At 37.3% G+C, this 24,788-nt stretch overlaps 1 protein-coding gene across 1 annotated transcript; it reads left to right on the top strand.

Annotated features, from left to right (window-relative positions):
- Positions 1-15,378: 15,378 nt before the first annotated feature.
- On the top strand, positions 15,379-16,786 carry LOC105826823 (DDB1- and CUL4-associated factor 12-like protein 2). The gene has a single exon (XM_012664842.1). The coding sequence runs from the start codon at positions 15,379-15,381 to the stop codon at positions 16,765-16,767; it is 1,389 nt and encodes a 462-aa protein (XP_012520296.1). The 3' UTR covers positions 16,768-16,786.
- The last annotated feature ends 8,002 nt before the right edge of the window (positions 16,787-24,788 follow it).

The following is a 24,788-nucleotide window of genomic DNA, read 5'->3' on the forward strand; positions in this document are numbered from 1 at the left end:
AACATACACTGGAGAAAGGATATCCTTTTGAGTAAATGGTGCTGGGAAAAATAGTTACTCATATGCAGAAAAATAAACCTAGACTCTTATCTTTCATCAAATGGAACAAAAAGTTCAAAATGGATTAAAGATTTAAATTTACGACCCCAAATTATAATACTACTAGAAGAAAACAGGAAAACTATTTCAGGTCATTGGTCTGGACAAAGATTTTGTGGATAAGACTCTAAAAACACAGGCAACAAAAGCAAAACCAGACAAATGAGATTATATCAAACTACAAAGCTTCCACACAGGAAAGAAACCAATCAACGTAGTGACTGAACAACCTATACAATGGGAGAAGATATTTGAAAATTATTCATCTGACAAGGAATTAATATCTAGAATATACAAGGAACTCAAACAACTCAACAAATACAAAAATCACATAATCCTATTTAAAAATGGACAAATGATTTCAAGACACATTTCTCAAAAGACGACATGCAATTACACAGTGGAATACTATTTGGTCATAAACAAGCAATGAAATTCTCTCATTGGCTGCAATATGGATGAGCCTGGAAGACACTGTGTTAAGTGAAATAAGTCAGTCACAGAAGGCAAATATTTAATGTTCTCACTTATATGTGAGAGCTAAAAAAGTTGTATTCATAGAAGGAGAGAGTAGAATACTGCTTATTAGAGGCTGGGAAGGGGGTATATAGTTAATAATATTTTATTGTATATTTTCAAACACCTAGAATAGAGGATTTTGAATGTTCCCAACACAAAGATATGATAAATATTTGAGGTGATGTATATGATAGTTACCCTGAATTAATTATATACATTGTATACATATATCAAAACATCACTCCATACTCCATAAATATATACAATTACATGTCAATTAAAAATAAATAAAAGGAAATAAAAATAATTACATAATCAAATAAAACTTGATGTGGCTGTAAAAGAAGTGCTCCCAAAGAGCAACATTATTTTCACTTGTTCATGCTGCATAATGAATGTGTATTGAGAGTCACTATCTGCCCCAGTTTTTCTTAGTGACACAGTATTTTCACGACCATTAATTACCAAGGTTTGAAGGGTTGGGTTATAGTTAAACTTCAATGTGACAACTTGGACCAATTTATATATTTCAGGAAATATAATTGAATCTTATTATAATATATGTGTGTGGTAGTTTTAACTTGTCCCAATAATCTCTGTGTATCTGGTCAAACAAAAAAATGCTCTGTGAAATTACCTACCTTTATCTCCTGAATTTTGCAAAAAATTAAAGAATTAATACTCCAGAGGGGATAAAATTAATCCATAAGAAGAAATACAAGGCTAAAAACAACCAATAAATATTTTCTGTATCCCCCCTCTCTATATATAAAATGCTATATAGCCTTAGATCACTTTTTTGTTAGCAGAGTTTGTGAAATTAGAAAAACTTTATCTTTATATGCTTCCAGTAATAACACTCAATGTTATTGGTATGAGAATTTCAAGAAACAGTAAGTAAACCATATGACATTCTATCTTCTTTTTTATCATTGCTGCTGTCGATGTGTCAATAAAAGTTGAAATGTCTGATTCCTCCTAATCCTCAAATGCTTATAGAGTGACACATTTTGTTTACACTTTTATAATACATATTTAATTCTTTTCTTCTATGAACATCAATATTTTTCTCTTCAGAAGATGAATATTAAGTTGGGCAACTTGCCAGCACTCCACCGGAGAATTGGGATCTGGCACCCCTCTCCACTTTCAAAACACACTCAAGCAAGGCTGCTTGCTCACATAGGGCTCACGTTAAAAAGCAAACTCAAAATATCTTCAAACAACACAAGACGCCCTGCTTGATGTACTTAAAGAAGGTCAGTAGTCTTTCCAATGCCAAGAAAAGCACATGAATTAAATTTCAGAACATGATTTCATCTACAACTTTCGTCTGTGATGTAATTTTTTAAAAAGTTATCAGGCTTTCAAAATGACATTTTTTGTATTTTGATATTTTTATGATAAAATATACTAACAAAGTTTTGCTGCCAACCAAGTCAAGAGTATTCGAAACTCCATGGCAAGTAACGGTAGGTGGAAAAAATGTTTATGATCATACACAAGAACAGCATGTTTCAGCTCTTAATTTTATTACTGTAAATTTATTTTGACTTGTCTTTGGAACCCAGCAGGAACAGAAAAGAGATATTGCTTGCAAAATAACAAAAATAGCTAATTTAAGTGCATAAGGTTATGTAGATGTAAATTAAACTCTCTTCAGCTTCAAAGTTTGGAGAGTTTTAAACTAAATCATTGGATTTCTCTCTTGTTACAAATGACATGTTTCCATCTATTACCTTTTCTCATTCTTTCTACTTTCGGACATATGAATTTGTACAAAGAGAAGAGACTGGACCCAATTTTAAACACTTGAAAGTTTTTGTCTAATTCACATTGTGCAAACCAGGACTATACACATAGTCCAAAAAAGAGGCAGACTGATAAGGTTTTGAAGTAACCAGTATAATCAGTTAGAGTTGTCCATCTAGTTGCCTAAGAACTTTTTGTACAATCACAGAATAAGGCTGTAGCCACTTACCAACTCAATAGTTTCAAAAAATTGAAATTTAGTAAGTCATTAATATAATTATTTATATATTATTGAATGCCTACTGTGTGCAGTGCATTGGGACTTACTCTAACAAATTTATAATATCAAACTGGTTTGAATGTTATTTTTTTGGAATTTTTAACCAGTTATTTGACATAATATGGACATGACCCAAGTTCTAGAAGATCAGCCTTCTTGAGTCTTATTTATTCTTCATATATTGTTGTCCCATTAGGAATTTCTTAGAACATTTGGATATGAAAAATTATGCAGTTCATTTCTTCTTTTAATTTTCTTATCTCTGTTAATTCTGAAGCTCAGAATTCTGTAGTCAGTTGACTAATTCTTCATCTTCACCTCATATACTCAGGCAATAAACAAATCTTGTTAATATTTCTTAGACATGTCTGTACCCTAAATTTCATTCCCAGAGAGAATACCTTGTTCTAAAACACTATTCCCCTTTGGCTGGGTTATTAAAGTTTACTGCTCCCTACAGTCTGTTTTCTCTCTGATTAAGCCCACCCAGTAGATTATGGCTAGTTTAATTTCCATTAAATAATACCCCCATTATGTCATTCATCTCAAAAACCTATCCTATTAGTATTATCTGCATGGCTTCCAAGGCCTTCCATAATTGGATGATCCTTAGCTTAGTTGTTCAAGTCAATTTTCCACTTTTCCATAACAAATACTCTGCTTCAGTCAGGCTATTTTCTCCACTGTGCTGCCCATGTTATCCAAATATACATCAACGTTTGATAAGGTCACATCTCCTCTGTGAATTCTCTCCATGCTACAGCCTGCATTAAGTAGTCTCCTTCTCAACTCTCCAAAAAGACACTTTATGACTCCTATGTCTCTCTATATTGGCACTTAATAGTATAATCATGAATATAAAAGTTATTTTAAACATTAACTTATTTTTATTGTGTCTTCCTATACAAATTAGAAGCTCTTCAAGGGCACAAGACATTATTTGTTATTTCTTTCACATGCTCTACAGAACTAGCTCTAGCATATCATTACACCCTTAATAGATCCGCAATGAATATCTGTTGACAAAGAGACCATCAATATTTATCAATAAAGAGTGTTAAATGAGTTAAATCTCATTTCTGGATTTTAACTTGTTGCCACTAGACTGTCCACCAATTAAAATATACCTTCTTCCATCATTTAATTTAACAAAAGTGTTCTCTTGTTTTGTATATCCTGTCCATTTGTAAAACTTTATCAAAATTGAGCTAATAATTTAGGCTTTATTAAAACAGACTGATGATTTTGTGATTCTGAATATTGTGCAGATTGACAGTTATCATCTGTTTTGTACTTTGGTAGATGATAGATCAGACATGCCTTCATTTTTCTTTTTACTGTCACATGTGTGGCCTCCACATTCTAAAATGCATGGTTTACAATAATGTATAACATATCTGCATTTTTGAGTTACAGTCTTAATCATAGACTTTCAGAATAGGAAAGAGCCTTACAGTTTATCTATTAATAACTCAAATGACCTAATGCTTGAATCTCTTATATAAAATTTATTCATTTATTCAACACATATTCACTGAATAGCTCACATGTACTAGCCACTCAAGCAGATAGTACTTAACTATATGTGGTGACTTGCAACTCTCTACTGTGTGAAACTAACCCATCTATCTTAGAATGCTCTGCTAGAGAGGTTTCTCTTGTATTTCAATGAAATCTGCTCTCTAAAATTTCCTCTGTTTATCTAATTTTAGTTATTAGAATAACATAAAACAATTCCAGTCTCTGTTCTGTAGGTCGATCCATCAAATATTTAAAATAGTTCTCATGCTACCCTAGAGCCATATTTCTCTTCTTCCTGTCACACTACCTCAACTTCTTCCATAGTTTCTAAAATGACATAGCTTGAAATCTCCTCACCGCCCTGCATTCTACCCTAAATATATTCCAGTGCAATTTTTATCAAGGTTATCAGATGCCAGTTGGGTATTCCAAGCTCACTCATGTGAACAAAAGGCAGGCCTCAGGTCTTTGCTGGCTGTTGTTACCTCAATTCCTTATCATGTGAATCTCTCCATAAGGCAACTCACAACATGGCAGTTGGCTTCTCTCAGTGTGAGCCAGTGAGAAAACAAGAGAAAGAAAGAAAGAAAGATGAATGTCACAGTCTTTTGTAACCTACTCATGGAAGTGACATTCCATCACTTTTGCCATATCCTATTGATTAGAATAAAGTAATTAGGCTAGCCCACAATAAATGGGAGGGGATTACATAATGGCATAGACACCAGGAGGCAGGGATCATTGAAGACCATCTTACAAGATGCCTACCACACCTAGTGAGTTGCTGGCAGGTTGAGATAGGAAGGCTGGGGACCATCTCTGTTCTGAGGTCTTCATCCCACCCATCCAGATTTAGGGAAGCTCTCAACATCACTCACTGACCAGGCACTGGGACTGTAGCATATTGGCTTACTTGTTCCCATCTTCCTGCCCCACTCATCCTCTCTCTCAGTACTGGAGAAGGCCCGAGAAAAAATATTGTAGTGGACACAGTGTGATGGAGGAAAGGACACTGGCCTGGGTTAGAATCTCAGCCCTGCCACTTATCAGCCACTTATTTCACTTTACTAAACCTGAAAAATGAAAAGAATTCCATCATGCAAGTTTGTTGCATAGAATATAGATAATATATGTAAAACACACAGCACAGCATAAGTTATCAACAAATGGAGGCTATTATAATTACATATATAAAATATACCTATATAATAAATGTACATATATTTAACTATATGTATACACTATATGATGTGATATGTATATATAAAATATCAGAAAATATATAATTGTGGAATATATTCACAAGTCCTGGCAAAGATCCTGACACATAGAACTTACCCAATAATTGTGTGGTAAATGAATTTGCCCTGCTCTCTTGGTCCCTCTGTTTGGTCTTTTTGTCACCAGAGAATGAAGACTTTGTCTTGTTAATCCTTGTATTTCCTACCTTATAATGCCTTCATAGTACATCACAGGCATTTAATAAATCCTTGTTCAATAAAAACAATCATTAATCATTAATCATTTACATTATTATCTACTTAATTGCCCTAGCATCTTTGCCACTTTTCTTCATTTTGTTCACAAGGATATCAGTGAGTAATTTCAAATGCATATTCCATAGTTGGCCTCTTCAGTTAAAGGATATATTATAAAACAGTTGTGTCTTCTTTAAGTTATTTTCCTGAGAATAGTATGATAAGGTCTCCCTAAAGGAAATTCAAATATTGTCAAAAATCAATATTCTATGATTTTGCTTTTTCCTTTTCCTCATTTTCCTTTTAAAATATTTTAATCATTTTCTTCCCTTCTATTACTCTCTTCTTTATGTCCTTGTCTTGTAGGTAACCCTTCCTATTTTTATTCCATTAATCTTGATGATAACAAGTCAATATAATACTATAATATATATTTGTGTATTTATATTGCAAGAGTCCTTTTGTTAGAGGAATCTCTAGAATGATCTTTAATGGTTGCATTTATGATATTTTGGCACCTAAAGGGGGAGAAACTTATAGAAATGTTGGAGTTTTCCTCTCTGTCCTTTACATCTAAATATTCTGTACTCTATATCCACCTATGATAAGTAGGACTTTAGGCATTCTAACTAATGGTGATTATTTTTGTACAGAGTTCACAGAAAATAATAGATTTACATATTTTATATGCCTTCTTTATATAATTAATTGAGGTGGTTTTTAAGAATAAAATTCAAAAAAATAGAAAAGTTGATATAGTTGCTATGATTATCATATTTGTATATGTTCTTCCTAGCAGCCAAATATAAAAAAGTAAATTCTTTTTACTCTATACTGAACATACCTTGTGTGTTAGGAACTTTGTAGAGACTTTGATATTATATCTATCTTCACTGTAGCCACAGAGAGTAAGTATTATAACTCTCTTTTTACAGATGAAGTTACTGAGGTTGGAAAAACTGTCTTGCCCACTGTCAAAAAACCGAACCTCTAAGTGGAGCCAAGATTCAAATCAAGGACTCTCTGACTTCATAGCCTGCGCTCTTATATAGCTCTCATGGTCAGAAAGGAGGAAATATAATAACTACAAAGAGATAAAATCTTTTTGGCATTATATTATAAAATTAATTTGCTGTGTGACATTGTATAAAGGGGACATTGAGCAATATGATGAGCAGTGTCCTTCACAACAGATTTACAATAAATGCAGAAGAGATACTCCTATAGCTGTTTGGCTATTTTTAATGACCTTTGATAACTGCCTAAAGCATAAAATTAAAGTTCATGTGAGTGAAACTGATTCAGCAAATACTAACATAATCTGATCCTATGATACATTCATCTGGTGGCCTAAGGTGATTTAAGAATAAAACTCAGAGTATGTGAATCAGCCTTCAGAATGCTAACTATTATATTTTATTAGCAAGGGTTTTGATAGAGGCTGAAGTCATTTGTTCATTCATTCAACAAATGCATACGGGCTATCTACATGTCAGGCACTGTGCTAGGTCTGAGGATCAAATATATTTTTAAAAAATGTTTCTACCTCAAAAGGGCTTGCAGTTAGTTTAAAATAAGACAAATTAATGACTGCGATGAAGTAAATTAATTGCTATAATGGAAGTATGTACATACTGTACAAAAGAAGATGCCCTTAAACCTATCCGGCAGAGTAGAATAAATTATCATAGTGGAGCTAGCATTTGAGATAAGATTCAAAGGATAAGTACAACTTTGCCAGGCAGACAAGAAGATGCTCCCCAGATGGTGGACAATCAGGGGAAAGGAATGCCCAGATAGAGGCATTTCCATCACATTCTCTGATGAGATGGAAGGATAGTCTATGTGGCTTATTATGGACAGGTCCATAGGCTTGTGAATTCTAGATACTAATAATAGCTATCATTTACTAAGCATTTACTTGTATAAATTAAATTAATTTAAAAAGCTATTAATAATTTTTCAGTGGGTAAAGTAATCAAAGAGTGGTCAAGTAAGTCGCCTAAGGACACATAGTATTGTTTTGTTTTTTATAGAGCCCACATTATCAACTACTGTGCCATAATAATGTAGTAAGGTTCTATCTTATGAAAGTTGAGAAACATGACCAGTATTTTCATCCAGATGAAATGACATTCCACTTTCTGACCAATGTAGTGTGTGCAATATCTGCGGAAACAACCAGGTGTTCTTTAAGAAGTACATTCAGATCAACTCTGGCATTCTTGGACAAGTGCTCCCTTCGGACTCCTAAGTTCTAACAGGACATGGCATAGATGAATTTCGCTCAGAAAATGATCAAAAAAACAGTTACTACACACTTTTTGTGAAGGTAGAAAACCCATGTGAAGTTTGATACAAAGCAGCCATTTCCCACTGTTTCCCCCAAATGCTGAAAAATGATCCCCCAAATGCTCCCCACCCTGTAAAAGTAACTAAATAAGTTACCATGCTGCTAGAAGTAATTTTGAATTGGCTGGCTAAATTTTGGAAGATATCTTTCAAAAACAATGGCTTTAGGATTTTACATAATAAATGTTGAGACATTCTTTTTGACAGTAGTTTGTTAATGAGGCTATTCTAGTTCTTGACAGTAAAGCCATGCCATCAACATATGCAGAGACACTCAATTTTTTATACACAGAAACAACACAGGAAGATTCAATTTATCCAAAAGTAATATCAACCCATTAAGTTGTATATTGAAGATAATGTCAGCTAAGATATAACACTATTTGATACCACTTGAAACAATGGTCTTTCAGGGTACTATTGCAGTCTCCTCTAATTATTATATGGTGTTAAAATGCCAATTTTAGGTTAGCATTAAATGCTGAGGTTCTACTTTAAACTTATGGTACCCTATCCTAGCTGATTCTTGTCCTTGGAGTTATAATGACAGATCAGAGCTGGAAGCAGCCTTTTGTGATTTGGGGTAGATGTCTTTACAGCTGGAAAACATAGCAATGGTTGACAATAGAGTATTGTGCTTCTGATCCAATTGTAAAATGTTTTCTGGGGCTGTATAACACATCAATCAATCTATAGTTTTGCAGGAATAACTTTTTGGAAAATGGAGTGGATGATATTTTGAATATATCTAGATAGAATCACAACTGAAGCAACTAAAGAGTAAAAAAAAGGTCTTCCTTTCAACCTGTGTTAAATTAAGAGGTGGATGGTCAAATAGCAAGAAGGGTTCTGTTGCAGCAATTAGACAAATATCTAGGGTGTCTAAAATTTCATTCTGTAATTATTCAGCAAATATTGATGATTACTTCTATGACATAGTGGACACTGGAGATGCAGTCGAGAGCACAATGGACACCACCTCTGCCCTCATGAAGTGTTTGTTCAAACTGTTAGTGGATATAGACTTTAAAAAAGAGCCACAGAAATAATCATGCAATTTCACTTGAGATAAATTCCATAAAGTAATGTTACAAGGATCTTCATGTATAATAGGGGAACAGAGACATGACCTATTCTGGGCAGTCAAAGAGAGTTTCTCTAAGAAAGTGACATTTTATCTAAAATCTGAAGGATAAGGAGTTAACAAGCTAAGGCATTTATGGTGGGTAAAAGGTGGGAAGACCCACAGGGAGAAAGCTTTCCAGGCAGAGAAAACAGCATGCCAAAAGGATATGAGGCATGACATTATTTAACATCAGGGAGGAAATTTTAAAAGGACAGTGTGGCTGGAGCAAAAATGTAATGAGAAGGAGGTGAAATGTGGGTGGAGAACATAGGTCATATCATGCTTGGACTTAAAGGCTGTGTTAAGGATTTTGATCTCTATCCTAAGACAACGGGAAAACATTGTCTTGTTTAAGTCAGTGCAGTTACATGGGCAGATTTGCATTTCGCAAACAGCACTCTGTCTACAGTATGGAGAATTGAATGGAGGAGGAGTAGTTACCGGAAAATCACTTAGGAGGCTATTGTAGTTGTCCAGTCAAGATAAAACAGTGGTTTGGGAAAGGTTGGTAGCAGTGGAGATATTAAGAATTGAATGAATTTGAGAAATGGTAGAAGATGAAATATTGAACCTGAAGATAAGGGAGGGATGTTTGTCAAGGATAATTGTTAGGATTCTGGTTTGTACAGCTGGATGGATGGATGGTGGTGCTATTCATTAAGACAGGGAACAATAAAAGTTCAGGTGCATGGAGGTTCAAATCAAGATTTTGAGCTTATACATTGTGAATTTGAAGTTCTGTTTTGATATCCAAAATGTCAAGTAGAAGTCTGACACATAGGTTTGGGATGGATATATAAAATTAGGATATATGATGCATTTGAAGCCAGGGGTAAGATGGTATCAAAGGCAGGGAAAATAATAACTGCGTATCTATATCCAGTTAAAACATTACAAAGCATGGAAGAGAATGGATTCTCAATCAACTTGGTGGATGTAATCTCACTCAAGTCTTCCTTATGTACCTATCTAATATCAGAGCCTGATCCATATCCTTTGTTCAGTCACTTCTATCCAATTTAACTACTATCAACAGGTTGGGAATGCCCTAAATCTAAAAAAAAAAAAAATCAATTCTTTTTCGTATATATTTATGATTACACGTTTATATCAATAGCTATTAGCAATAGGAACCAAATTTAGCTGCTCGATAGAATGAACCCTTCCAAACTGCCCCTTGATGATCTACTAACATGCTATAACATTATTTTTACAATACATTCTTCCCATGCTAATATTCATCTCTTTGTTGGCAAAAGAATCAAGATTGGTGAGCTGTATATGAGTAGACAAGTAGCCAGCTTTACAAATTATTTATCCCGGTGTGTACCAGTTTTTAGTAATGGTGAATATGTGCGCTGCAGTGGACATTCAAAAACCTCCATTAGCATAGCTATAGAGTTGTCTTTATAAAGTTAAATAAAGGAAAGTAGGGAAAGCAGTTAGGGTTTAAGAGAAATTTATTAAGTGCTTATAATCTGTCAGACAGTGTTCCTAGTGCTATATATGTATTAACTCATTCAAACCCCCAAACAACTCCATAGCATAATTAATATCCCTATTAATAAATAAGGGAATAAATGCAAACGGAGTATTTTAACTGGCCCAATTCCTAGGCCAGCAAGCTATAGAACCAGAATTCAAACCGTGTTATCTGGCTGCAGAGCCAACTCACTTAACCACTACAGTGTAGTGCTTACCATAAAACATATAACTAGCACTGAATCTACCCTCTCATGAAACAAAGTCCATGCCTGGACTCTGACACATTTTTCTTCTCAGAAAAGATGGAGAGGGGTAGGGAAAAGAAGAGGTCATAAAGTCAAAATTGCCTCTTTACCTACAATTCTGTTTATATTAAATGTAACAATGTGATAAATCTTTCCTTTCTTACCACATCTGACAGCATATGCCTCAGCATATGCCTGTAGTAGTGCCATTGTAGGGGGAAACATAGCCTGCTGCATCATCTACACCATTTTTTCCATCATGAACTTTGAAGGAATCCTCTAATCTGAGTACAAACCAGGTTCACTGCTTATCTTAGACTTGACGAGGTCACAGCTTGAAATGGTATGACTCTACTATAATTAGAGATTAAGTGAAAATGTATTAAATTTAATAATTCAAGAATAGTTTGCCTTGTTTCTGTTATAAATAACAGTGTATCATTACCACATATTTTTTAAAGCAAGCCTAATTATGTTTCATTTTTTAGTGTCTTACATTTATACTTGTTCATAAAGATAATGCAAGGGCTATACACATAAATATAAAGAAGATGTCACAAAATATTTTTAAGGAAAGCTGTGTTTTATATCTATAGAATATTTCTACAAACAGACTTGTTACTGATCCACCAGTCTTACTGCTACCCAGCTTTTCTCTCAACTTTCTGGCCTTTGTTCTGAGACTATTTCAGTTTTGGACCTAAAAATAGTAACACTTGCAAAATAATTTGAATCACATTTAATAATAAGCTTATATTCATGATACCACAGTGAAATAACAAGTCTTTTGTCCTAATTTTAAATTGGTAATCTAACTTGGTTATTGGCTAGACAATTCCTTTTCTTCATTCATAGATTAAAAAGATAGACAGACACAGTTTTCTGGTAGGCTGAAAAGAAACATACATAAATATAGATAGATAAATAGATATATTTAATAATAATGACATAACTTATTTGAAGTTATATAGATATCTATGTTGATCAATATTGACCTATATATCTATATCTACATACCTTCAAACAAGTTATGTGAAGTTGTTACAATTCAAATCCTTCACTTTCTCCACTTCAAGTAATTTGATTTCAAAATATCTTATTTCTACTTTTTAGATATTTTATTTTCATTTCTCTCTCTTGTTCTTTTTACATATGAACAGGTTAATCATAAGTTTTTATAAACCATTTACTGCATACCTAGAACTCTGCGATGGTACAAAATAAGTAGAAAATATTAACTAACCTCTTAGGAGTTTACAATCTGATTGAGAAAACAAAATTTAAACACATTAAGTAATTAGAGAACAGCTTGAGACAGTGCCCTGAAGGGGAATCTGGTGTAGGGAGATAGGCTAGGCTAATACAAAGCAAAAAGCAGCAATAAACATAGAAATAGATTGGTAAGGACTGAGAAGATGTTTAACAGTCATACACACAATGGCCCTCAGAGATAATGGAAGTACCTAACTGAGACCCTGACACTCAGGGGGCTATGCAGATACCTGAAATTTTTATTGTCATACCACTGCATCTACCACTTCAATACCAAATGCACTGTTTATGACTTTATATATTAGCTGACATTGTGTTTTCCTAAAAATGCAGACAATCAGACACAAAGAACAGTTCAAAATTGCAAGTTGCTATACAAAACTTTACATCTCTCAACATTACTTGCCTCTGGTCTGGAAGTTGTCTGTACATCCTTAAGTAAGCTCAGGGAAATTTGAAAGCATAGACACAAAATGAAATGTGTTTCAGGTGGAATATTCCAGATAAAATTAACACACCTCATTTATAAATACAAAATAGTAATCTGACCAGTGACTACACACACATTATTATACATAAATATTGAATATTTATATTAATAAAAAGTGGACAGACATAATAACAGGACTATTTATATTGCTGTTATTTTTACCAAAAATAAGAAAGAATATATATTACATTTCATAAATATTAATTAAATGGAATTTGTAAAAATATGTCTCAGAGATTATATATTTGCCTTCGAATATATGGAAAATGTACATAATTTATATCAGTAGTTATTCATTTATTTTATGAATTGTAGTTATCTTCCAGAAGCTAATAAGGCATAACACCAGGAGTAGTTTACATGGTTTTAAGGCAAAGGAAACAGAAAAATTTCATTTGTTGAATAATATAGAGTAGCCATCAGTCACAAAAGTATTGGAGTCAGACAGGAATTCACTTCCTGACTTTAGCATTTACTAGCTGTGTGACCATGGAGGAGTCACTAACCTTTCTGAGCTTCAGTTCCATCATTTTAAAACATGCCAATAAAAACAGAACCAATCTTATAAAGTTATTGTGAGGCTGAATGTACATAAAGCATTTAGTATTTGAAGTTTTGGCACAGCCCTTTAGCCGATAACACAAATAGGCTTTCAATAAATAACAGCTGTTAAATGAGCACTATATTTACAATTGAAATATATTTGTTTATAGGATACATATATATATTTCATCCAATTTTGTTATATCTGTGTTACATAAGACAAAATAGTCTGATATATCCCAAGATTTTCAGCCTATTTTGTTCTACCACAAGAGTAAAAAGTACGCCATGAAATCTCATAAAATATCATTTTTTCTAAGTTAGAATTTAAAAAAAAATCAAGAAAATAAAACCTTAATGGTAGGTTAAATTAATGGAATTTGCGGTCAGTTATTCTCCAGTAATGTTATTGCTAATTATGAAGTCATCAACAATTTTTTCTTTGTCAGATTACTCCCAATCCACCACCCTCATCCTCCTCTAGCTATGCCATTAAACATGGGGAGGACTATTAAGAGGGGGGTAGTAGGCACTGGGATGCAGCAGCCAGACGGGATCAGTGGCAAGGATCCATGGTTTTTGTACTTGGAGTTTGGGAGTTTGGGCACTTGAAGGAAGGTTGTGAAAAGGGTAGGGAAGGGGTGGGGGCGGGAAAGCAGCAACAAAGTAGCTCTCACAGTCACGTCTGATTGACCAGAAAAGTTAATCCACCGCCACACCCACAGCCACTGAACCAAGACGTTCTTGTGGAGGAGGATTGAGGCCTATACAGAGCTGATATCAGCCACCAGCCTCTCAGAGCAAGGTATCACTGTGTAACTGAGTATGCATGGGTTTGGGCCTGCCACTGGATTGGCTAGCTGCCTTGAAGCTGCAGAGTAGATACAGACCATGTGACTCCCGAGTCTGCCAAACTCATGCTCTGTCTGAACTTCTACTCACAGCACTGTGCCATGTAATTACTCTGGGAATTTCTTCCTCACCATCTGTGCCTGTGGAAATCCTGCGCTTTCCTCAGGGCTCTGTCCCAACATCCCAAGGGGCCTCCCACACAAGACAGGGCTCTTCCCAGACTCCTGGAACTGAAGGTTTGGGCTGAACTTTCCCTCCTTGGAGAGGTAGGGAGGTACCCATCACCTGGACCTCTCCTCCTCCCCTCGACTCCCTCAAGGTCTACAAAATTCTAGAGAAGTCCATGCCTTAGAGTAACAACCTCCTCCTCACCCCTCAGCCCCACATCCCACATCCCCACCCCCATCATCACTGCACTCCTGGAGGTTCCTGAGGCTACTTCTGACCAAAGAGGCTCTGATACCAGCTGGGAGGAAAAGCTGAGCCTTGGGAACTGCATTTAGAATACATTCCTCAGGCATTCAAGTGTAGGTGATGAGAGACCTCAAATTGAAAAATATTTGGTTGAAACTGTTTAACATATCTACAGAGCGGCTGAAACTGGAGGGGCTGCAGGTCTGACATAAGGGTAAATGCCTCCTTGCCATTCCCAACAGCACCGCCCCCCCAACACACGCATCCCTTGCCAAGTTCCATGTCTAATCATAAGGAAAGCTCTCCCAAGATTACACCCAGTGCGTGTTGGTTTCTTCACACAGATCATGGTCAGGGCTACCTTTAGCCCCGTCCTTGACCATATTTTAGGTTTCAAATTTTACTCAAGTAGCGATATTAAGGCTAGTTGGCGGCTGTCCTGAGGGTGGTGAATCACAGCCTGTTAGATACTGGGGTCCTGGAGGGCCAGCCCTCCCAGACTCCCTCCCCATGACTCCATTAACGCCCTCCCCTCTCCCCCCGCTCCCGGCACGCCCGCTCCTCCCATCGCCTCCGCCCCTCGCACTCCGACCCCCAGCCTTGTCCTCGCCACACACCGACTTCGCTCCCTCAGCGCTGCTGGCCACACTTCCCGCCCTCGCCTAGGTCCGCGGCGCCGCCGCCCCCGCCGCCGCGCTCCGCCTGCGCTGAGCTCTCTCTCGCCCACGTTCCTCGTCCGGCCCCGCCACCCCCGCCGCCTCCTTTGCCGCTGCCGCGCCTCAGACTCCGGAGGCTCTGCGCCCGCCGTCGCCACAGCCTCTTGGTCCTTGAGACCCTACGCTCCTGGCTGACGCGGAGGCGCAGCCATCCCCGCCGCCACCACGGCCAACGCGGGTGCCACGCATCGCCACCGCCGCCGCGCCGCCGCCGCCGCTCGCTCGCCACCCACTATGGCCCCTCAGCAAACAGGTAGCAGGAAGCGGAAAGCGCCAGCGGTCGAAGCGGGCGCCGGGAGCTCGTCGTCTCATGGGGCGGCGGCGGACGGAGAGGGGCCGCTGCTGCCCAAGAAGCAGAAGCGGCCGGCGACGCGTCGCTCGCTGGTGCGCTACCTGAAGGGCCGCGAGGTGGGCGCGCGGGGACGCGCGGGGCTCCTGGGCTTCGAGGGCGAGCTGCGCGGCTACACGGTACGGAGGCTGCCGGAGCTGCTGACGGAACGCCAGCTGGCCCTGGGCACCCTCAACAAGGTGTTCGCGTCGCAGTGGCTGAACGCCAAGCAGGTAGTGTGCGGCACCAAGTGTAACACGCTTTTCGTGGTGGACGTGCAGTCGGGCCACATCACACGCATCCCCCTGCTGCGGGACAGGGTGGCCGGTGTAGGCCGGGCCCAGCCGGGTTGCGGCATCCACGCCATCGAGCTGAATCCCTCCAAGACCCTTCTGGCCACCGGGGGCGAAAACCCCAACAGCCTGGCCATCTACCAGCTGCCCACCCTGGACCCCGTGTGCCTGGGCGACCGCCACGGCCACAAGGACTGGATCTTCGCCATCGCCTGGATGAGTGACACCGTGGCAGTGAGCGGCTCCCGCGACGGCACCGTGGCACTCTGGCGGCTGGACCCTGACATGTTCCACGGCAGCATTGCCTGGCACAACGATGTGGGGCTCCCCGTGTACACCCACATCCGTCCAAGGGACATGGAGGCCATCCCCAGGGCCAGCACCAACCCCAGTAACCGCAAAGTGAGAGCCCTGGCCTTCAGTGGCAAGAACCAGGAGCTGGGAGCGGTGTCCCTGGATGGCTACTTCCACCTGTGGAAAGCCCGGAGCACCCTGTCCAGGTTACTGTCCCTCAGGCTGCCCTACTGCCGAGAGAATGTGTGCCTGACCTACTGCAATGAGTTGTCCCTGTACGCGGTGGGCTCCCAGTCTCATGTCTCCTTCCTGGATCCGCGCCAGCGCCAGCAGAACATCCGGCCCATGTGCTCTCGAGAGGGTGGCACTGGAGTGCGCTCCCTAAGCTTCTATCAGCACATCATCACCGTGGGCACTGGTCATGGCTCCCTGCTCTTCTATGATATACGTGCCCAGAAGTTCCTGGAGGAGAGGGCCTTGGCCAGCCCAGATTCCTCACCAGGGTGCGCAGGGAGGAAGCTCAAGCTCACTTGTGGCAGAGGCTGGCTCAATCAGGATGACCTTTGGGTGAACTATTTTGGGGGCATTGGGGAGTTCCCCAATGCTCTCTACACCCACTGCTACAACTGGCCTGAGATGAAGCTCTTCGTGGCTGGGGGTCCTCTCCCCTCAGGCCTCCATGGAAACTACGCAGGCCTCTGGAGTTAAGGATGGCTGCCTCGTTCTCAAAGTGCACAAATTTACCTTTCAGTTCTGTCTAACTTTCCTTCTTCATGCTCCATTTGTGCTTTTAACTCTGTGGCTTTTGTTTTTCAGGTTCAACAGGCCCAACTTACCTGTACTTAGTGCTTTAGGGCAGGAGAATACAAGAGAGCACAAGTGGTCCTTTGAGCAATCAAAACTTGGCTTTAAGACTTTTATGCATCTTTCCCAGTAGCACTATGTTTGCCGTCTCATACAAAGAATTTTGGCTGAACTCTAAATGGCGTTCTTTCTTCCAGTGATTCACATATGTGTTTTCTTTATATTGATGCAGTCATTGTCCTTGCTACTATTTAGTAATTTAGTTTTATCAGTATTTCAAAGTATGATCAGGTCTTATACACATTTCAGAAGTATGCTATTTTGTAAAAATGTGTGCTAAAAAATGTCTTTTAGATTTGTCTAAGAAACTACCCATCATTTATACCCCTACTCCTATTAGAAAGTGCAGTTGAAGTTCTGGATTGCCACTGTTTGGGGTGTGTTTCATTTGAATGTTGGACACTCAATGTTTGTTGTTTTCATATTGTTGGTGCATAAAATGCTTTAAAAATATGTTCTCTTACTTAAGTCTTACAATGTTATTCCTGCTATTAATCAACAATTTTGATTATTCAGTAAAACTTTAACATCACTATCCCCAAGCCCTCAGCCTTCTTGTGTAAAGCTGCTGTATTATGGTCTGCTTTTGTGAGTAGCATTTATGCTACAGATTTTCAGAGCTATTCAAAACTGGCCTATATATGTGGCAGTGCAATCATGGAGGTATTTTGGGCGATAAGCATTTCTTTAAAGTTCAGCTAGCCATTTACAGTGAAAGGTCAGCAGTTGTTCTCAGAGTAGATTTTGTTGACTTTTTAAAATTGTATACATGGATAATTCTTTTGTCTGGACCCAGTATGTGATGTATTGCAGAAAAATAAATAAAATGTGTTCAGCATCTTAGAAGTTAAGTGGGAGACTAAAGTTTTTAATGCTTTATTTTTTAAATTTGTCCTTCTAGGAATTTATCTAGGTATCTAAATATTTATTATAGTCAAACTTTTCCAGGAGAGAATCTGAAGCTAAAATATCAGCTATGCACACATTCCTTTGTACATCTGTTTTTGAAAAGGAAGGTTATGCTTATAGGTTAAGAGATTAAATATCATCTTGAATACCTTATGTAAATATACATGATACAAGTAAAGATGGTTAGTTTCATTTTTTTAAGATGATATAACAAACTGTTTTTCATTCACACAAATGTACAAGCTGTACCTATAACTTGTTACATATACTATGTATTTATATATGTGTTTATATGTTGCTCCCCATGTGAGGAGAGGACATAGATATATACTATTTTACATATTCAGCTATTTCTCATATTTTGAAATGTATCTATCAAGACCACTTAGTCTTTATTTTTGTTTTGTTTTATGTCAAAATAGCTTTAATACATGCACATGACAAAAATCATAATATATAAAAGATATACAATGAAAAGTCAATCTCACATCTCAAGATCCCTAGTCTCCTGCCCACAGATCACCACCAGTACATTTTGTGTGTGTATACATTTAGAGATAGTCTGTACGTATATATGAATGTATGTATTCGTATGCAATTTTTATACAAATAATAGCATGTGTTGTATGTGTCTGTGCCTTTTTAATCACAAAATCTTAGAGATTGTTTCTTATACATATACACCTAATTGTTATTGTGTAGTTTCCATTTTATGGTTGGAATATACTTTATTTGTTCATTACACTTTTAATAAGCATTTATTTTGGTTCTTGTTTTCTGTTACTAGAAACTATTCTGCAGTGATTACTCAGTTGCATACATCCTTGTGCAAACATGTAAGTATATCTATGGGATAAATTCCTAGAAATGGAATTCCTGGGTCAATGAGTAAGTTCATTTTATATTTCATAGCCATTGCCAAATCATCCTCCAAAGAGTTCCTACCAACTTAACCTTCTATAAATAATGTATGCACGCCTGCTTTACCACACCCCTGCTAACAATGTGTCCTCAAATTCCATGCCCTTTGCCAATCCGATATCCATTTGATCTTGATGCTTTCTAAGCCACTGTAGACTGAGTTCATTAGACTCGTGGTCAGAGTATCAGGTAGGTTCTGATACAAAGATCAAAAAAATGAGGAAATGAGGACAAGCAATAAAAATACTGTCAAACCAAAGGAAGAGAGTACCTACAGTTCAGGATCACATATCTGGAGATGGCTTAAACAAAACTACTCTCCTTAGATACTTAGCTGGACCTGGTTTCCTGGTCTATTGCACCTTGGTTTAAGTCATATTCAATGCATCGAATGCCACTGAAGAAAATACAAGAAGGAGATGATGTGAGTCTAAACTAGGATAGTGGAAGTAGGTGTGGAGAGGGAGAAAGTTATGAGAAAAAAATGAGGGGAAATAAAATGAACACACAGTAATTGGTTTTTCATGTGGAGGTTGAGGAAAACTAAAACATTTAGGTGGACTCTCAGGTTCTGAGTTGAATGGAAATAAATAGTGGCAAAAAATAAATGTGAAAAATAGGCACAGAGGGTATTGATGGAGAGTGATCAATTTAATTTGGGACATACTGAATTTGAGGTGCCTATGTAATATCAGAATATACACAGTGAAGAACTGGGTTGTATATCCAAGGATGTGATTTCTCACTGCTGGGAAGGCAATTACTGTGAAACACTGGGAAACTTTTAGGAGAAAGCAGAACAACAAAAAAAAAGCCTGTGAAGGATCCTGAAAAGCAACGAAAAGGGGCAGAGGGGAAGGAAGAAAGTGAAAAAGGCTTATTTTACCCAAATGCTGTGACCTTATCAGCCTGAGACAAAAAAATATTTCTTTAATAGCAAAATTATAAAGATTTTGAGTGTCCACCTAAAAGTCAAAAAGATAGTTTTGCTCCAAGATAACCTCCCTAAATATTTACCTAGGACCCCTTAGGACTGCTTGCATTGGTCTACTAGTTAGGCTTTTTCATTGTTCAACTGCTGGTCTCTTCCTAGAGAATAAAAAGTCAGACCTAGCTCACAAAGCAGGACTGCAGAGTTAGTGATTTCTGGACCACTTGTCCTGCTAGTCCCACCACCCTATTGGCACCAGCATCCATGGCAGTCTCACAGAGGTGGAATATGACCTCATCACTGGATGCTACTAGCCTGTGTTTGAGTTCTCACCTCAGTGCCACAAGTGTAGGTCTCTGCCAATTTCCCCAGTCTACCAAAGAGCAAAGGAGGTGTCCAGGGGAGGATACTCCTTTCCTCAGCATCATACTTGAAAAAGCACAAATATAAAAAATTTGAAGTGAGAAAGAAGAGATAATAATAGGCACAGATTTATGTATTCAGCAAAAGTTACCAGAAGATACAAATAACTAAACTTCCAAAGAGGAAATAAGAATCCAGACCAGATCATTGTGAATGTTATTTTTCCAAAATTTGTCCTTTTGTCCAAGAATATCTCACACATAAACATATAATAGACATGAAGAGTTGATGCCCTCATTATGTGAATTGTTTCACATTGTCAAGGAATGTTTAACTTTGAGCTGCTTCAGAACATAGAAAATAAAAAGCTTACTCTTTTCTCTAGGAGGCCAGCAAAATTTTAACAAACTTGACTAAAATTGCACAAAATAAAAAGAGATCAATTTTACATCAATGTATAGAGAGATGCAAATTATCCTTTAAAAGCATTGAATGCAATTTATCAGTTCATTAAAAGGTAACTATACCATGGCAAAATGAATCTATTAACAGTTCCTTGAATGTCAGGAATATTCACTATTGAGAAATCTAGTATTGCAGTGCATCATATTAAGTCGAATGAAATGATTCACATGCTTATATCAATAATTCAAAAAAATGATTTAATGAAACCCTACTACAATTCTGACAAAATTCTTAGTACTCTATGAAGAGAGATATTCTTCATATGGTAAGAGTGTCTGTGTGTGTGCGTTGTGTTTCAAACCCCAGTCAGAATCCTCAACATCAAAGAAACTCCAGTGAAAGTAAGGAACAAAAGAAAAAATCACCACCAGTATTTACTATTGTTGTTAAAGATTCCAGATATAGCAATTAGAAAAGATAGCAAAATATTAAATATTAGAAAAGAGAAGGCAGTTAATAATTACTTCCAGATGATATGAATGTAAAAACAAAACATTCCAGAGGAGCCAACTGAAAAAAATGTTAGGAACAATGAAATAGCAGTAAGATGTTCAGTTTTGACATTAATACTTTAAAAAAATCAACTTTTCTGTTTTCAGTTCTTTCAGCAAATATTTATTGAACGCTTACCATATATCAGGCACTTTTCTAAGTGCTAGAGATACTGTAGTGAACAAGACAAACAAGCCATGCCCTCATAAGGCTTACAGTCCATTGAGAAGGAGAGAGACAATAAACAGATAAACCAGTAAATGTATAGTACGTAAGGTGGTTATCAACATTAATAAATAAATCAGGTGAACGAGAATAGCGGGTAGGAACTCAGGGAGAGATGTAATTTTAAGTAAAGTGATTAGTGAAAGTCTGGTTGATAAATTGACATTTGAGCTGAGATCTGAAGAAAGTGATAGAGTGAACCATGTAGATACCACAGAAAAGAGTTTTAGAGGGGTTGGGGACAGCAAATGCAGAAGCCTGAGGTGGAACCACGCTTGATATGTTCGAGGAGCAGAAAGGAGACCAGTGCAGTTGGAGCAAAATGGAGTAAAGGAAGGAGTAGGGTCAGAGAGGCCACATCATGTAGAGATCTGTAGGCAATTATAAGAACCTTGGATTTTAATCTGAGTGAGTTGAAAGCCCAGTGAGGGTTTTGAGCAGGGATTTATCTACTAAAAGGAAATCTGGCTGTTGTGTAGATAGTATGCTGTAAACTGTAGGCAAGAAAAGACAGAGGAGTGTGATCCCTTAGTATGTTAATGCAATAATCCACATCAAAGGTGATGGTGGCTATATGCAAAACTTATCAGTTTAAAAACTCAGTGGATCTTCTGGCTCAAAATGACAGGCACCCCTTTCTTAGGATCTTTTGGAAGTGACAGTAAAGGATATTTAAATTGATAATTCCATGTTAGTGCTATAAATAAGAAAGAATGCCATTATCAGATCAGAAATTTTGACACTGTTGTGAAAAACAGAAAATAGACAAGACGCTCTTTACAGCTAAGAAAAGTTACTAGAAGCCTGAGACACAAGTGTGAGAATGTTGCCTTATATATGAGAGCCATTCTTCACAGAGAATTTTCCCCTAAGGCTCCAAGCTATGCTTTGGCACATATCGATAGCAGGAGTGGCTTGTGAAGTGGCAAGCACCATTGGAGGACTGTCCATGGATGGGCTTGGCCAGTTGGACCCTTCCCCAAACAATGGAATACTATATAGTTGTTGAAATACTGGAGCTAGTTCTTTATGTACCCACATGGAGAAGTGCCCTTGATATTATTGTTAGGTGAAATAAGCAAATTGCAAACCAGATGCATATTATAATCCCATTTTGTATAAAAATATGAGGAAGAGGAGGAAAGGAAGATGCCTACAGTATACATAAGAATATATACAAGAGTGTTAACAGTGTGTTAACCTCTAAGTGATAGTGGACTTTGAAAGGGAAAAAATAATGAAGACATGTTTTAAAAGGCCTGGTTGGGATGGGGAAGAGAGGAGAGAGAAGAAAGGAGTGATTTATGGTGTTGAATGCCACAGGGAACTGAAATAGGCTAAGATGAGAAAAATTCCTTTTTATGTAATATGGGAGTTCATGGAGGCCTTTTACCGGAACAACTGCAATAGTGGTCAGCTGCATTGTTTCTCTCCAAGAGGGGATAAAGAATTCCATGTTTCTCAAAATTGATCATAAAGCCCTTTGTTCCATGAATATCTGACAGGACTGTGAATTTTTTTTCTTCTCAACTCGCCAAACAAATCAATTTTGTACAAATAATGTGAAAGTTACGTAAGCACTGCCTCATAGTGCCTGCAGAATAACAACATAAATGTTCCTGATACAGAATCACAGCAAAGCCAAGACATGAGCCCACACCTATCAATTTCAAGAATCTGTGTTGTTTTTTAACCTTTCCTAATACAAATCTCCAGCAATTCTCAGCTAGAAGCTAATTTGGAGAACCTATAGCACTAGAGATTTCCAGTTTGCTTGATACTCATTTTTCCTTAAATGTGTAGTATTTCTGCTTATTATATATGGTCCTATAATTTTGAGTATTGACACCAAAATGTTCAATCGTACCTAGTCTTACATTCCCAACTAGAATTCTAGAGGTGGGGAGGAGGATAATTTTAGCTGTGAAATAGACCAAGGTAGAATCTCAGTCATTGCTATAATACTTAAATCCATTCCCATCCCTAAGGTTCTGAGCTGATAATCAGGCCAGTTCTACACTATATTAATCTAACTTCTGACAAAAAGGGGAATCTTAGTTTGATTATATATAGGGGACAAAGAGAAAAACAATCACTCAGAATTCTACAAAGGTATATTTGGTCTTTAGTCACAAAACATACTTTGTAAATTCTCCTATTCTCAATATTAGAAATTGAGCACTGTTAGTACACAAAATCATATTTTCTTCCCATACCTCCCTAGTATTAAACAGAGGACTTATTTAATCTAGACACTTCTCCTTATAAAAGTTAAAATCAATGCATATGTCTTTATTTAAGTATCACACATACTTAACATTGAGAATATAAAGCTAAACAGAGGTATAAAGCTAAAATTGCTCATTTGTCTTGCTTTCCACTAGTTTGATCCAGTAATTAATCATAATATTGGCACACACTGTAATAGCTGATTGATGTATCTGTAAGTGGAGTCAATTCATTTAGAAAGAATCATTCAAATCAGTGATTTAGACTCATGTGGACAAAACCACCAATGAAATAAAAAGAATAGTTTCTCTCCCCTAACCCATCTAGCTGTTTTGACTTTGGCAACTCAAGAATATAATATTGTTCTGTAAAAACAAATAAATATTTCCTATAGAATCAGATGAAAGACTGAAATCATGAATGAAATAATCTTCTTTGTAAAAGGCAACTTCTATAAGCAAAGGATCAGAGACATCATAATAGGATCAGAACATTCTGCTGAGGAAGAACATTAGATAGAGACATATTATCTGACCTTTGAGATCTCAATAGAATAATGATACTTGTGTATCTACATACATATATGTAGTAGCCAGTGTTTCACTTCACCTGCAAAGGAATTTTATTATTATGCCTGTTTATTGTGATCTCTATCTTTGCGTGAGTGTTCACATATATAAACACATGCATCCAGACAGAGATAAACTATCTTCAGTGTAAGGAGCTCAAGGTAATGTCTTATTAAAATCTTGAATCTTCTTTGTTTCACTTTATAACTTTCTGTGGGTGACTCACCCAGTCTTAAAATGAAAAACACAAGTCAAACTAATGGCAGAGCACTGCGGTTACCCACAGCATCTGTTATTGTTGTTGTATTTTTTTCCAATTTGCTAGGCTGAGTATTGAGTAATGAATGATAACTTAGTGCTATCGTTCTTTGAAAATATTTCAACATTTTAAAAATCTCAAATTTTCAAAGCTGCAACCAAATCTTCAATTTATTTCAATATTTTGAGTTGCTGCTCTGATAAAAAGCGATTAGTCTGGCATTATAAATGTCAACCATCAAGGTACAAAGTCTATATTGTGCATTACATAGTGCTTATGGGAAATCAAGTGGGGGAAGTGACTTTCAAAATTGTACTGCCAATTAAACTTCTCCTAAGGTCACTTCTTATATAATAGAGAAAAAGAAAATGGCAAATCAATCTAACAATTTGTTCATCTCTTATTGTTAACATGTGCCTGTAGAATATATGGCCAAGAGCGGGATTAATAAATGATTAAATTGTACAGATCTATAAAGACTATTAAAAATTATCCAGCTTAA

The sequence above is a fragment of the Propithecus coquereli genome, unplaced genomic scaffold (assembly GCF_000956105.1).
Source record: "Propithecus coquereli isolate 6110/MARCELLA unplaced genomic scaffold, Pcoq_1.0 Scaffold92, whole genome shotgun sequence".
NCBI lineage: Eukaryota > Metazoa > Chordata > Mammalia > Primates > Indriidae > Propithecus > Propithecus coquereli.